General features: G+C 41.6%; 1 protein-coding gene across 2 annotated transcripts in view; it reads right to left on the reverse strand.

Annotated features, from left to right (window-relative positions):
• Window positions 1-17,068, reverse strand: part of RAB28 (RAB28, member RAS oncogene family) — a 100,389-nt gene that overhangs the window by 49,685 nt on the left and 33,636 nt on the right. For both annotated transcript variants that reach the window (XM_069977415.1, XM_069977416.1), the window contains exon 4: window positions 12,866-12,995. In XM_069977415.1, the coding sequence (XP_069833516.1) occupies window positions 12,866-12,995 (130 nt within the window). The remainder of the gene's footprint in view (window positions 1-12,865; window positions 12,996-17,068) is intronic.

The raw sequence follows: 17,068 nt of genomic DNA on the forward strand, positions 1-17,068 counted from the left end.
CTGGGGAATGGAAGGTGGAGCAGTGGTAATTGGCGTCAGGACATTGCTGAATCATAGCAATGTCCCAGCACCTACAGCAAAAGTTTTTAGTTTTTTTTTTTTGCACCACACGTACCACCCCAACCTGCTGTCTACTCTAAGACGTTACTTTACCTGTTGAAATAGTGAGTGTTTCGGACCCCCCACACGCACACACACACGCACACGCACGCTCCTTATTAGTTTATACTACGGACTCATTCATTGTTTTTATACTACTATAGTACTATGATTATGTCTAAAAGGTTTATAGAAGCGCTGATCTATATATTATATATGTACATAACTTCTATGCACTGTTAGCACTTTAACTAACATCCATATTCATGAATAAATAAATGTTTAGTTTGCAGCCTATAAATATGGGCCATTGACCATCCAGCATTGATTGAAAATGGCTGAAATGTTTCCTTTGGATGGAATAAATTACTTGGGGGAGATTTATCGCAGTCTTACAGTAGGAATGTCCTTTGTTGCCCATAGCGACCAATCACAGCTAAGCACTAATGTCCTTTGTTGCCCATAGCAACCAATCACAGCTGAGCACTTATCACTGACTGTAAGCATAAACAGCAGCAGCAGTCAAGCACAAGGCTCATGATGTCACTCATTGTGCGGAATATACAGCTGTAGCTGAGGCTTCTGCTGGTATTTACAGGTTGGCAGCTTGGAGAAGACGTGGCCAGGTAGGGAGCTCTTCACTTAGGCCCTGTTCACATATGGAGCTAAAATGAGTTTGGTAAACACCCTATCTGGCACATGTGTGAACATGGCCTTAAAGGGGCTTTCCAAGGAAATTTGAGTTATGGTCTATGCACAGTATTGGCCTACATTACCTGGAAAACCCTTTTAGGGTATATTCACACGAACGGGCTCCCAGCGAGATTCTCGCTGCGAGCCCGGCAGGTCCTGGCAGTTCCCATACACTACATACTTGCTGCGGTCTAAATGACCGCAGCGAGTATGTAATTATACCGCCCTTAACCCCTTCTGCTCCCCCGCTGTGTATATACTTTACCTGTCCTCGCTGCACGGGTCCGGCGTCCTGCTCTCCTGTCCGGCCAATCAGTGTGTTGCCCAGCCGCAGCCACTGATTGGCCGGGCGGGAGAGCAGGACGCCGGACCCGTGCAGCAAGGACAGGTAAAGTATATACACAGCAGGGGAGCAGAAGGGGGTTAAGGACGGTATAATTACATACTCGCTGCGGTCGTTTAGACCGCAGCAAGTATGTAGTGTATGGGAACTGCCAGGACCTGCCGGGCGCGCAGCGAGAATCTCGCTGCGAGCCCGCCCGTGTGAATATACCCTTATAATGGCTGTTCTTATATAAACAGCCCCCTCTGTGTTGTATGTCTGCTGTGTGGCAGAATGTAGGTTGTATATTAGATTGTAAGCTCCTGCGGGGAGCAGGGCCTCTGCACATGGAGCTTGTGTTACCATGAAATGCTTTGTCGTGTTCATGATAACACTGGCGACATCTGTATCGTACATTGCAGTGCAAGCTCTTAGGAGTGGGGTATTGTAGTGTACATTAGATTGTAAGCTCTTCGGGGCAGACATGTAGTCATGTACTAAATATAGGCCTGTAAGCTCTTAAGAGGAGGGCCTGTGTTACTCTGTGAGCTCTTAGGAGCAGAGACTGTAATATATATTAGAGTGTAAGCTCTGTGGGCAGGACATGTACTGCATATTAGAGTGTAAGCTCTGTGGGCAGGACATGTACTGCATATTAGATTGTAAGCTCTGTGGGCAAGACATGTACTGTATATTAGATTGTAAGCTGTGTGGGCAGGACATGTACGGTATATTAGAGTGTAAGCTCTGTGGGCAAGACATGTACTGTATATTAGATTGTAAACTCTGTGGGCAGGACATATATTGAGAATATTAGCTTGTAAACTCTTAAGGGCAGGTCTCCTGAACTACCGTATATAGATTGTAAGCTGTTAGGAGCAGGACATGTATTGTATATGTATAAGATGAATGTATATGTAATAATAATAGTTATTTCTACAGGGACAACCGATTGTACAGCATTAGGGCCCTTTAACACAGAAAGATTATCTGACAGATTATCTGCCAAAGATTTCAAGCCAAAACCAGGAACAGACTAGAAAAAGAGATCAGGTCATAAAGGAAAACCTGAGATTTCTCCTCTTTTCAAATCCAGTCCTGGCTTTGGCTTCAAATCTTTGGCAGATAATCTGTCAGATAATCTTTCTGTGTAAAAGGGCCCTTACTGTCTCTCTTTCATTCTTTACAGGGAGGAGTCTCCTGATCATCTATAATATACAGCTGTATGCAGCAGGCTAGTTGTGATCCAGGGAGATCAGATCCAATCGCCACTTGTGGGGTCAGGAACGAATTTTTTTCCCCCCTGAGGTAGAAGTCTCCGGGGGGTTTCTTCGCCTTCCTCTGGGTCTTTAGGTCCGGTGACTCTCAGACCAGGATAATAGAGGACGGGTGGGAATGACTGCGGCACGTTCTGTATTCACCATACCTGACCTGAGAGCCACCGGATCTACTATTCAAGGGCCGGTAATATTTCATTACAATGTTGCATATTGAATAAATAATTTGAATTTATTTTGGTGTTGCTTCATTTTTTGTCTGCATTTCTATTTACTATACTGACCATGATCAGAGAGATCGCTGCCTCTCTGCTTCAGAATAAGTACAATAAACTGGATTTAGATGATTATTATTATTATTATTATTATTATTATTATTATTATTATTATTATTGTTAATAATAATAATAATAATAATAATAATAATAATAACACTTTAAAGGTTTTTATGTATGAATATACTCATGATGTACAGAATAATAAAAAATAATTAAAAAAAAACAAAAAAAAACACCAATAATATGAGAAAACCCTCATACTACACACATGTGGCTCCGTGGGTTCACAGGTCTTGAGGTGGGGGCAGTACAGACAGTGGTGGGTATACCTGCGTATACCCCTGCAGTTTAATGGGGAATTTGCTGGGATCTGTAGTCACGGGTGAGTCAAGCTACTCTGCTGCCTGAGGTGAACTACAGAAAAGCCCCCACAGATAGCCATATAGAATAATATTAATATTTGAAACAGAGTTGACTTTATTTTATAATCTATAGAAGAAAACGTATTTCACAAATACTACAGACTGTAATCTCAGAGATCAGCGGGACATTAAAGAGAAACTATCAGCAGGTTAGAAGTATCTAACCTGCTAATATGCCGCTATACTGCACGGGGCGCTGAGGATGTAGGTTTTTTTCTTACCTTGATTCACGCACCATTTTTATTCTTTTTCTGGTCATTATGCATCGAATGGGTTAAACTGCCAGGATTGGTGGCATTTAGCATGGGAGCCCAGCTGTTATGTGATCCCTTTAAATGCAGCAGCCTAGCTAAAGAAGCCTTAGTGGCTGCCATAAAAACACTTACAGTCACTAAGGGGTAAACTCTGTAGGCCAATCAGGGGGGATTTATCAAGACCGGTGTACCTTCATGCCATTCTTACCTAAACCCCTGCTGACATGCCCCATGGCACGTCTTTCATTATATTTGGTGAAATGTACAACAAGTCTGAGCAGGTACAGATTTTTACAATGGTAAATCAGGCACAAGATGAGGCCACGTTCCCTCTGCACTTTGTGTTGCCCCCACACTCGCACATATGGGGAGCAGGGTGCACATAGGCAAAGAAGTCTCCGATTTTGGTGCAAACTGACTGGTCGGCGAAGCAGGAAGGACGAGGCTGGTGGGGGGAGCGGGCTTAAAGCTGTCACTGATGACCAATCAGCGATGCTCCGTAGGTTGTGTGCCCACTCTCCATCCATTCCCCAGAAGCATCACTAAGCCCCCATGTCACCAGGTAAGTAGAGTCAGGAGCAGTGGTGATTGGCATCAGGACATAATAGCAATGTCCTGGCGCTAAAGTAAAGTTGTTGTTTTTTTTACACCTCCCACGTACTCCCTCAGCCTGCGCTTCAAACCCCCTAATGCATGCGTACCACATGTTGAGAAACACTGCTATAGAGGAACACATAAGATGAATTCTTTAGACTGGCAGTCATGGTTTTAGGAGCATGTACTGTATAAAAAGCAACTAACGGTCCTCATACACTCAATACTTTTCATCAGTATATAGTGTATGGAGTTCTCCCAAGACTAGCCCGACAGATGATGTCGATAAAGATAGGTGTTGTGTGTGGTGGGAAAAAAAAAAATCAACCTTTTGTTCTTGGAGAGATAAAGCACTGTCATAGCAGCTGTGGCTTAACTCTCCCCTCACGATAGAGGACATAGGATCCAGGGCTGTGAAGTTGGTAAGCCGCAGCTCAGACTCCGACTGAGACTCCTGAATTTTATCAGGACCGACTCAGACTCCTAAATAAATGGCCAGTCATATACCAGGGGAATTATTTATCACAGATGGTGGTGGATATAAAGCAGCTTCTTCTGTGTGTGCAGTGGATGCAGCCAGTCTCCAGCCTCCATGTCCTGAACTACTCACAACTAGACTAGATTGAGCAGGTGGTCTTTTTCTGCTGACAATCTTCTACGTTTCTAACTAAATATTCACCATACACACAGAAACACTAAACCAGTATGCCAGATACCTGTAATATAGATGTCAGCCATAGTAATATAGAGGGGGGTCACACATAGTGATATAGAGGGGTCACTGTGGTTGTGGGGGCACACCATAGCTCACACACACACACACACACACACACACACACAGCCTGCTGCAGCCATAGCGCGCACGCGCACACACACACACTGCTGCAGCCATAGCACACATACACACAGCTGCAGCCATAGAACACTGAATAAAAACACCACATTGAGGACAGAGGTTACTGCTGCACTACTTAAGTCTTCTTCTACTCCTCCTCCTCCTCCTCTTCATATTACACTGCTGCTCATAAACAGTCATCCAGCATCCAGGAAGTGAACAGCACAGACCTCCCCCCACACAATGGACGCTTCCATCCCAGAAACAAATAGTGACCGACAACTTTTCCTCGACCACCCTTATCTAATAGGGCCAGTGTCCTATTAGAATGTTGCTCATAATATATATTGATGAGCAAAACTACATTTTAAATTGTTCTAAGATTTTGTTTAAAGCTGGAGTTAGAGTCGGTACATTTTTTCCCGACTCCAGCCAAAACTAGTTCCGACTCCGAGTCCTGATAGGCATACCATGCCAAACATTCCTGTGTATTGAGAGGGCGGGAAAGATATTTTCCCACTGAAAGCGTATGGCAGCCATTATTGTGCTGTAAAACATTTAGAGTAGCATCCTGGTCCTGAGCAACTAACACCATATAAAGTACACCCCAAAAAAGTTTATCCATCTACTTTTAATGTTCCATTAATTTCTGGAAATATTTCCTTAATCTTCTTCCTTCACACTTTTTGCATTAACGTATGAAGGTAAAATACACAGCGAATGTTCTCCTCAGTAAGAATACCCTCTGAGGAGAAAAGGATGTATTTATACCCACAAATTACACTGAATCTGAAGCCTATGAGATCATATTTGGAATGTAATAATTTTAATGGGCAGGTACAAGAAACATACCCACGGCGGTGAGTATCTTGATAAACAGAGCCTTAATGGATTTTTAGGATTAGCTTAATGTAAGAATAACAACTTTCTAGTTACATTATTCAGCTCAATACCTGAGTGTTTCCCAGGCATTGAGCTTATGAATGGACCCACCGATATTTCTTAAGCAGGTTCTGAAAATGAATGTTTACACTGTGTTTAATATGAAACACATAATGCAGTGTTTTGTTACGTCCATAAATTGTGCTTGATGCCAGCGATCAAATTAACACTCTCCTGCCACCTCTTACAGGAAGGAGACGCTTTCAGAACATCCTGCATTTACTTATGAAAACCATTCTGTACACTTCGAGATGCAAACCTCATTTTAGAAGCTAATTTACTAAAAAGTCCCACCCAAGACCAACCCCTACCAGACCTCTAACATTTCTGGGAACAATTACGGCTTACTATATACATTAAGCTATTAATATTTCACTTATTTTGCATTTATATTAAGAATTTTTTTTCTCCTTCCAAAAGACTTTGCAATACTAGAATACAATTCAGATCATGATCAGAAAACCCATATCTAGAGGTGAACTTTCAATGATGCCCTTTAACAACTCTTAGGCAATGCTCCTCGCTGTAAAAGAAATATTGTATAAAGAAAGTGGGAATGAGCAGCACCTCTTGGTGGGTTTGATCTGGTGTCTGGTGCCCTGGGTGGTTTATTCGCCTTTACTCAATAGTTATAGAATTGTAGATGATGACAGCACTGCGACTTCCTCTAGTGTTCCTTAGTGTTCATTTATCCATTCATTGGTTCAGCAGAAATATACAGCCTTTGCCAAGGATCGATGATCAGCAAGTGGAGCAGAGGTTAGCCTATCCCACAAGAGCAAACATAGAATAAATTGCTGAAAAAGTTATTGCTGGATGTAACAGAAAGGTGTCAGGACACACATGGCATCTCTGTTTGCTGCATACAGTATGGATCCTTATTGTTGCAGAGTGGCCACAGTTTCCATACGGGCAGAGGCGATGTGATTCTTAAGACAATAATACATAACAGGCAATAAAAGTGTACATTACAGCTCATGATCAGTTTTGCACAGACAGCTCATGTGATCAGGCTCCTGCCTCAGTACAGGGGCCTGATCACTACCTAAGCAAGTCACCCAGAAGCACCGGCCAGCTTCTCAGTTACCATGGCTACCTCGGAATCCTGCACAAACACTCGCCTGGCTTGGATATGTGATGGAGGGAGGCGATCTCCCTTCGTACTCCCCATAGAGGGTCACTGATAAGCCAACCATGGCATTTATGGGGTTAAAGGGGTAGTGCGGCGCTCAGAAATTATTTACAGAATAACATTACAACTTTGTAATGTATGTTATGTATGTGAATCGCCCCGTTCCCCGTGTCCCACCACCCCCACCCGTGTACCCGGAAGTGTTGGTGCATTATACATTACCTGATCCGTGTTGAGGGCCGTCCGCCATCTTGTGCCAAACGTCATCTGCGGACGGACGGCCGAGTCGCTGCCGCCCGTCCCCCCTCCGCCGCCTCACAACTGTGCTCAGCCGCGATTGGCTGAGCACAGTTATGGACAGTCGGAGCTGGCCGCCCGAAGAAGACGTCACTCGCAGAAGATCGGAGACGGGTGTCGGCACGTGACAGGTGAGTATAGCGCACCACACTTCCGGGTACACGGGTGGGGGTGGTGGGACACGGGGAAGGGGGCCATTCACAGACATAACATACATTACAAAGTTGTATAACTTTGTAATGTGTGTTAGTCTGTGAATAATTCTTTACCGCCGCACTACCCCTTTAACTGCTCTGAGAGGAGCACGGCTCCTGTCTGGGCAGTGGTGGTGGGAGGGGGTGATGTGCAGCAGCCGCACTCCTGATCGCTGGCAGGGACAGCGCAGAGAGGGAAAAGCAATGAAAAGCATAATGCAATAATCTCAAAATGACTTAAAGGGGTACTCCGGGCAGGGGATATTTTTAGGGTATGGCCTGGAAGGGTTGGAAATAGAGGCCGCCGGTCTCTTACCTCTCTGGTTCCAGCGCCGGGTCCCGGATCGTGCTGCCCAGTTCTCCCATCCGGCCACCGCTTCCTGGTCTAAACTGCAGCTTGAGATGTGACATCTCAAGGCAGCTCAGCCATTCAGCAGTCGGAGCGGAGTCCGGGGAGGTAAGTGACCGGCGGCCTCTATTTCCACCCCTTTCCCAGCCATACCCTAAAAATAACCCCCGCCCGAAATACCACTTTAGGCTATGTTCACACTGCGTATGAATTCGTCCGTAGTGCGAACCGCGAATATACGCACGTAGTTTTGAGGTTGATGCGTTCGCTTGAAAGTATACGATATACGCCCGCACAATGCACACTACGTATGAGCTTACGGCCGGATCGTATACGGCGCCGTGAAAAATGAATAAGACCATTGTTTGAGGACGGAAATGTTGAAACTCACGGCCGTGGATTTACATGCGGTCCCGTACGGAGTACTTATTTCAGCCAAATTGATCTTGATTCTTCGATCCAAAAGGTTCTGTGAGGTTTACAGGGCTGGGCGAAGATTTCCAAGTAAATGACCTGTTTCAGATCACTTCGAAACAAGCTAGGGAAGCATAACTGTACTACGGGCGTATGTTTGCGGTGCGTACGCATCCGGCCACATGTCGATTTTTCGCACGCCCGTAGTTTCAGCCGCACATGTACAGCAGCGTAAGACCTGCGTAAGGATTCGTACGCAGTAAGAACATAGCCTTAAAAATATGTTATAAGGGTTCATCATCAGAGGCAGACTCCAGGCTTTGTTTCTGTCCTCAACAAGTGTCGTCGTCATCATCATGACTACATTTACGATTATTGCCCTGGCTTCTAATGTGACAATCTAAGTAATATAAAAGTTCTATAAAATATCACAAGCTACAGGTACCAGATTTTGGTGATGAGACATGGTCAAGGGATTTATTCTCACTGCCATACTTATACTGAGTCAGGGAGGAATTTTTTCTCTGGGGCAATAGACATCTACCTCACAAGGATTTTGCCTTCCTCTGGATCTACACAGATTTACCCTAATGTCAACACCTATGTACCTATTTAACCTTGAATAAAATTCATGAAAGTAGCAAGCGTATATTAAAACGCTGTATATGCGAGACTATTTATTAGCTTTATGGTACTTAATAGGAGGGTTGGCTCGACACTTTATAGGATCCTCCAGAGAGGGTCTTGAGTCCATCCAAGGCCCAAACATTACATTCAAAAGACATATTTCCACATTTGCAGTCAGTTTCCATTATTTTATATAGAACATGCTAACACAGCCAAAGGCGAGCCCACATAGAGTACTTAGTAGAGATGAGCAAACCTCGAGCATGCTCGAGTTCATCCGAACCTGAACGAGCAGCATTAGATTAGTTGTGGCTGCTAAAGTTGGATAAAGGTACAACCGCCAAAAGTATAAGACAGTATCCTTGCGTCTATAAACTAACAAAAAGAAAAGGATGCGCTTGTAGATAAAATATACAATTTATTAGATATGCATTAAAAGGTAACAAAATATATAATTTGCAGTAAGTGATTCTCCGATATCAAAATAGCATGAGTAATATGTCAGTTCGTCTTGTCGTGTCTAGGAATCATCTATGTGACAATCACAGATCTCGATTCCACAATTCAAACACCTCCAGGGTATGCTGACTACTCAAAAAGAAACGTGACAATTCACGAAAAAAATTAGAAATTGCTCCTATTCAACCAAAACCATAATTCATCAGTAGAGGTCAGGAGATCATTCGACCATCATGTCCCTTAAACCAATATTTCCCAACGCGTTTCAGTAACACAGTACGTTACGTCATCAGGGGCCGTAGGGTGCGGGTAGGTCAGTATGGGTCAGGGTACAAAGGTTAAGTCACAAACGTCACATTCTATTTAGAGGCTAGTTATGTATGCCATTAGGTGATGTGACCAGACAATGAAGCGTTGCCACATTCTGTACTCACTGTGTCCCCTCAGGGCGACCCTCAGGAGGATGTCCCACCTGTCAAGTTTGTACACGTGGACATGAATCCCCTGTTAGGGTCTATCATGGGGCAAGGCAGTGTGTGCCGGCGTATGTGAGCGTGTTACAGTTTGTGTGCAATCCGGAGAAAAGTCCCTGACATCTGCGTTGGTTTAAGGGACATGATGGTCGAATGATCTCCTGACCTCTACTGATGAATTATGGTTTTGGTTGAATAGGAGCAATTTCTCATTTTTTTCGTGAATTGTCACGTTTCTTTTTGAGTAGTCAGCATACCCTGGAGGTGTTTGAATTGTGGAATCGAGATCTGTGATTGTCACATAGATGATTCCTAGACACGACAAGACGAACTGACATATTACTCATGCTATTTTGATATCGGAGAATCACTTACTGCAAATTATATATTTTGTTACCTTTTAATGCATATCTAATAAATTGTATATTTTATCTACAAGCGCATCCTTTTCTTTTTGAAAGTTGGATAAAGCCCTAAGGCTATGTGGAAAACATGGATATAGTCATTGGCTGTATCCATGTTTTCCAGACAACCTTAGAGCTTTATCCAAGTTCAGCAGCCCCCGCTAATCAAATGCCGATCGTTCGGGTTCGGATGGACTCGAACCCGAACCCGGTTTGCTCATCTCTTTTTGCTCATTGGGAACTGGCCCTTACAGTGGGAGTCCAGCTGTTACACTGACAGCTGATCTCCTGTCACGTGGACACAGGAGCGCAGCATTAACTTGTTCGGTCAGTAAAAAGGTAAAAAGGTGTATGTATAGCAATAAGGCCCACATCTTAAGTCAGTAAAATGGCATATTAGTGGTCACTAACGGGTTAAGGAGCACATAAGCTGCACAACCTCTTTATTCTTTAAAGTGATGGGGGGATCTTATACACAAGGAAGGGGCTTCCTTTGTTATCCTAAAAGCCTAGGATACAATTGCTGAACGTCAATAGTTATAGACACACACACAATATGGTGAATGTTATAGAAAATCGAATGTACCCAAAATGGTATCTATCTAGTTAAAATTGGCATTCATTTTGTACCACCATTAACCCAGAGAATATTGTGTCAATCAGGGTATAGTCACAAGTACTGTATACAATGCAGATTTTAAGCTGTATAAATCAATACAATTCGTTAAACAAAGCATAAAATCACCAGCATATACAGTATATAAGAACATACCCATATACTCTACATAGTAAATACTGTAAAATAAAATTGTACCCCAAAACAGGCCCTAACAGCTAAGTAGCCAAAAAAAAAAAAAAAAGTTCAATATGCTGCTTAAGTAACGCACATATGTGCCAAGTTCTTAAAAACAAAAAGACACTTATATTGCCAATTGATGCTATGGCTCATAAGTTGCTGCCTCTTACCCTCCTTTATTATGTCAAAGTTTCCTGATTATTTAAAATTGGACCTCCAAAACCAGACAATTCCTTTATAGTGCGACATTACAAGACTAATGCAAACATCATTCCTACACGTATGGAAATATACTAGCAGAGATAAGTTGAATGTCCCTTTAAGAAGTACATTAGCATGTAACCTTTAAACTTCTCAGTGTAACAGCCCATCACTTTATACAGAGAGCTATCCCCACTAAGATGATCAATCACGGTTGCATAGAGTACATAGAGGCAGCATTCTTAATAAGGGTTGACACTCTCTCACTCCTTGCCCCGTCTGTCAAGAAGACTGTTTAAAAATCTGACTTATTAGTTCATATTAGAGAACAGGGGAGCAGGTCTGGTTAATATCTTTCTGCTGAAATCATTCATCCATCCAGGGTACTGTGGTGCCTGATAATTCCTACCCTTACTAGAGGTTGCAGATAACCACTGGCCCTGGGACAGAGGTGCTATAAATCAGCCGGAGTGCAGCTCCCATACATCCTGGGTTAATATCTGTTTATAATATCTCTCCTGGGAATGTAGGCCTGACACATTTGGAGTTATCTTAGAGAGTGAACAGGCTAAGCGGGCAGGGTTACTTAAGAACTCCAAAATAAGCTCAAGAAATACACATTTGCCAAATATATGATGTGGCAAATGCCATATCCAGAGCCGAGCTAATGGTGATGAATGGGGGACTGATCTCCTTAGTTCACTGCAATGCAGGTGGTTGTGGATGGGTGACCATGCTGGATTGGGGTGCACCTTCCGCTTCCTTTCCTCCCTTATGTGACCAAATGCGCTAAAATTTGTTGTTTTTTTTGTTTGTTTTTTTAACAAAAATGTAACAAAAATAGACAAAATGAATCAGCGTCATTAACCCTTATCTGCATCGCAACATGACCATGCTGGATTGGGGTGCACCTTCCGCTTCCTTTCCTCCCTTATGTGACCAAATGCGCTAAAATTTGTTGTTTTTTTTGTTTGTTTTTTTAACAAAAATGTAACAAAAATAGACAAAATGAATCAGCGTCATTAACCCTTATCTGCATCGCAACATGACCATGCTGGATTGGGGTGCACCTTCCGCTTCCTTTCCTCCCTTATGTGACCAAATGCGCTAAAATTTGTTGTTTTTTTTGTTTGTTTTTTTAACAAAAATGTAACAAAAATAGACAAAATGAATCAGCGTCATTAACCCTTATCTGCATCGCAACATACACTTGCATTGTGGTGCTGGTAATGTCTCAAGCCTTCTTTATAACTGTAAGCTCTCGGCTGCTACTCCTAATAGACTCCACAGAGTGACCACCCCATGCTATTTAACCATTTAGATGCCACTGTCTTGATAGCATTTAAATGGCCTTTACATACCTTCATTGGTGCTTAGTGGTCTGGATCGGCTCCCCACAGTGAGACCGTAGAAAGCCGATCCGTTGTCAGTGCAGGCCATTGCCTCTGTGGTGCCTGACATTGGCGATTGTTTTAGACTCCAGCAGGCTGAAGCAATCATGGGTAGAAATGATTGATGATTTTTGGTCACATCACATCCCAGATTAAATGTAATACTAAATTAAACTAAATTAAATTAAATGTAATAAATGTAAACCTCAAATATATATAAGTGTAATACCAATAAAGTCTACAAATCATGGCAGGGAAAAAATGAGCCCTTAAGTATCACCATAGACCAAAACATACATTTAAAAAAAGGTTATATGGGTCATATTAGAGCAATTTTAAAACACATGTATATTTTTATAAATGAAAATAAAACCTACTACACAAATCAATGGAAGAGAATGTTTTCACTTACTTTTATTGCCTACAAGTGCTACAAATGGTTGCGTTTCCGATTCTTCATTGACTTTCTTTACCATGGAAAACCAGTCCTCTAAATTCTCAAAACTCTGATAGTTGGTGATATCGTACACCAAGAGAACTCCCTGAAACAAATTGAGATTAGTGTTATACATCACAAACCAGGAATATACTGCTGTCCTGTATAAGGATCATAACAACAATTCAAATAAATCTTCCTGCAGCGATGAAAGTAATAACATTAAACTAAAGTCACTGTAGACAAGATATCAATGGTTAGACTGTTTACATCCTATGACAAACATCCATATTCGACAGGCATTAACAGGATTAACTGAGGTTATCTATGGGGGGCACAGGCAGTAACATAGACATGCTTAGTATAAGATAATTGTTTCAGCATAGATAAGTACACAACTGCTGAGTAATAACAGAATCCATGGAGGTTTAGGGGAGTGGAGGAGAAATCATTGCATAAAGAGATGGCATAGAGCTTGGATACACTATCACTTCCCGATCAGTAGAGATCTGACCTCTGGGATACCGTTTACGAGTCAAAATAGAGTACTCCGGAGAAAAACAAATTCAAATCAACTTGTGTCCGAAAGTTATGAAGATTTGAATATTACGATTTAAAAATGTTAAAGGGGTTCTCCAGTGTTAGAAAAACATGGCCACTTTCTTTCAGAGACAGCACCACTCTCCAGTTCAGGTGTGGTTTGCAATTAAGCTCCATTCACTTAAATGGAAAGGAGTTACAAAAACCTGCAACCAACCTGGAGACAAGAGTGTTACTGTCTCTGAAAGAAAGTGGCCATGTTTTTCTAATGCTGTATAACCCCTTAAGCCTTCCAGGACTTATCAGCTGCTGCATGTTCTGCAGGAAGTGGTGTATTATCTGCAGTCTGACAGTACTCTCTGCTGCCACCTCTGTCTATGTCAGGAACTGTCCAAGGCAGGAGCACATTTCCATAAAAAAACTTCTCCTTTTCTGGGCAGTTCCTGTCACGGACAGAGGTGGCAGCACTTCCTGTTGCACATACAGCAGACAGCAGATGATAAATATTGGAAGACTTGGTCAAAAGAAGAAGAAAAGCGTATGTGTTAGACACCAAAATCAATATAAAAAGTCTGCAAATATGCAAATCTTTATTAAGTACAAAAGAAACCACAAAAAGATAAAAATCACCTAAAAATTTCCCACAAGGGTCAAATGGATAGTCTGATGACCCCCACAATCATTGGGGTGACATCATAGTCCCGGTACTATGAAGTCACCCCAATGATTGTGGGGGTCAACGGACTATCCATTTTACCCTTGTGGTCAATTTTTAGGTGATTTTTATCTTTTTGTGGTTTCTTTTGTACTTAATAAAGATTTGCATTATTTTTTATATTGTTTTTGGTGTCTACATCCATTTATAACACATACCCTTTTTCTTCTTTTGACATTGTTTCAGTTGGTATGTGTTGAGGTGCACCCGATTCGATTATTTTAGCAGTGCCTACTGTGCTCCCCTTCTTTTTGTTGGAATACTGGAAGACTTGGGATTTTTAAATAGAAGTAATTTACAAATCTGACAACCTACACTACTACTTAAACCCTTTTCAGCACAAAGACACGTCGGTCAGGTAAGGCACAAAAAAATTCCAGTGGAATTGCTGATATTTGGATCACATCACAATTCATAAAAAAGTTTATAAAACTAGATAAAAAAATGGGATATAGGCAAGTGTGGTACTCATAACAACTACAGGTCATGGCGCAAAAAAAAAAAATGATGCCCTATAGACAAAAGTAGAAGCATAAGGATCAGAAGAGAACAATTTGAAACACGTTGTTAGAAACATAACATACAACCAAGCCACATAAGGACTGGATAATGTTGGTGTCTGTATGTATCTACATTTCCACAGTTAAAGTAATGGAAAAGTGGAAAGTTTTCCAAGTCAATAAAAGAAAAATGGGACCTTTCTTGGGTGGTTAAAAATATTGAGATATTCATTCTGTCTTGCCTGGTCTAGTATCCTGCACTGGAGGGGTCCAGCCATTTAGCATGCATGTCTTAAAATTAATGAACAGCACAATATGCAAGTTCATTTGGAAAGTAATTAATTCCCAAAATAGTCAAACTGAATGGTCTCATTCACAGATGCAAATAAGGTCTGCCCAGGAAAAGCCAGTAAAATAATTACGTTCTTCCAAGAGCTTGGCCAACATTTTGGCAATCTAATTCATATGCATTTCATCCAAATGTTATGGCAATCATTTCTATAACACAGAGCAGATGTGAGGGCACGGCAAGGCCAGTCAGTGACTGGACCACTAGCATTCACTTGGTTATTTTGAATAAATCAATAAAAAAAGCTTCTGTTTTCTAGGACACCCACCTATCATGGGAATAAAGGGAAAGTAGCAGTTTACCACTGCATCCCCTTCACAGCTATTACCTGCAAGGTTTTGTCTTGACCACCCACAGTGCCAGGGGACCTGCAAGATGACAAGTGACTGGGGCCCATGACTCACACAGAAGAGAGTCCCAGAGGCTGGACATCCACTGATCACTGCCATCATTTTATATGATAGGAATAATACTTCTATCTAGTCAAAGGCAACGACTTAAAAGAGGTTTTCCAATACTTCAGTGATAACATATCCATAAAATAAATGTAAATGAAGATATACAGTAAGCAATACCAGTACTAAGTAATAGGCTAGTGCAGGTCTCACCACACACAATAAAAAAAATAGCGATAGAGACAGTATTTCCTGTCTCAATCGCTTTTTTTCATTTTTTTTTTATATCCTTAAAATAGGCCATCAATATGTGATTGGTGGGGTCAGACACCTGGTACCGATTGACCGGCTGTGATTAATGGGGCCACTAGGCTCGTGCAGACAATAAGGCATAATAATGTCTACTCTTTTAATTTTTACAGTACATTGTAGGGTGTCAATATAAAGTACAGTTGGTTCCCCAAAAATCCCTCATAATCCAATCAAATAATATAAATGGTCATTCCTGTAAAGAATGGACAGACCAGGTCCATGTTGGAGATCCTTGGTTGAAGAGTCTACGATCTGAATCAGCTCTTTTGCTCTTAAACTGAAACAGAGTTCAATACTTTTGTAATAAAAGAATCCTCTGAAACTAGTTGTAAGTAATATAGGCTGTTACCCTACAAAATTTCCAATTTAGGAAAGGTTAGTACCTGTGAAAGCAGTAAAACTTCTACAAAACCGGGGTGACCAAACATGATCTGTCGGTGAAATGCCGAGCTGCATAACATACTAGTCAGTCTGCTGCTCTGGTTTGGCTTTTCTGTTCTCACAACAGACACAGAGGACAAGCAAAGCAAAGTATTTGCCAAGATATCCAATAATATCAGTAAAATATATCTAGATTTAAACCGTAAAATGTGTAAGCTTAAAATAATATTTGTCCAATTTTAGTTTTTTGGCCGTCTGAAGTGACTCAAACGAAGTTTAGGTGACTGCATGTAAAATCCAAGCAGCCTACTGTTTCCTTTCCTGATCCAAGTACGGGGCTAATAATTCCAGACATGGCGTGATCAGGAACGACTGCTGTAAACGCCTACATGTGTGGCTGAAAGTGGACAGAAAATACTGTCTTCTTTTTAATTGTATTTTAATTATAGTCATGTAAATTCTTGGATTATCGGAAATTAGAGACATGTCTCACCATTCCTAGTAGTCATTATAATAATTTTTGGTTCAATGTTGTATGAGACTTTGACAAGCTGTACATCATGTAGGTATTATTTTCTAGTGCATATACATTTATAATTCAAATATAATAACTTTTATTTTGCCAAAATGCTGCAAAAAAGACTTCTGTACAGTACAGTTTATTTTTTCTCCAAATGATATTATTAAAAATGTTGCTTAGTTTTACTTCTACAGCCTTTGCAATTAGCTGTGTGAGATACACGTTCTCTTCATACTTATATACGACCAACTGGTTTCTCTGCTGCAAATTTCATTGATCCTAGTTGTGTACAGCCTGTGTGAGCTGTTGTCCAAGGTTTCTATCCCCCCGTCCACTCTTTGAGAGTGTGTGTAACTTCCTCTTCTACCCTGCTGCTAGACTGAGGGAGAAGAGTCCACCGGACAGACTTCCACCTGACAGACTTCTTTTTCTCTGAGTGGAAGCAAAATTTACTATTTAGTTTTAGT

This window comes from Dendropsophus ebraccatus, chromosome 7, assembly GCF_027789765.1.
Source record: "Dendropsophus ebraccatus isolate aDenEbr1 chromosome 7, aDenEbr1.pat, whole genome shotgun sequence".
NCBI classification, from domain to species: domain Eukaryota; kingdom Metazoa; phylum Chordata; class Amphibia; order Anura; family Hylidae; genus Dendropsophus; species Dendropsophus ebraccatus.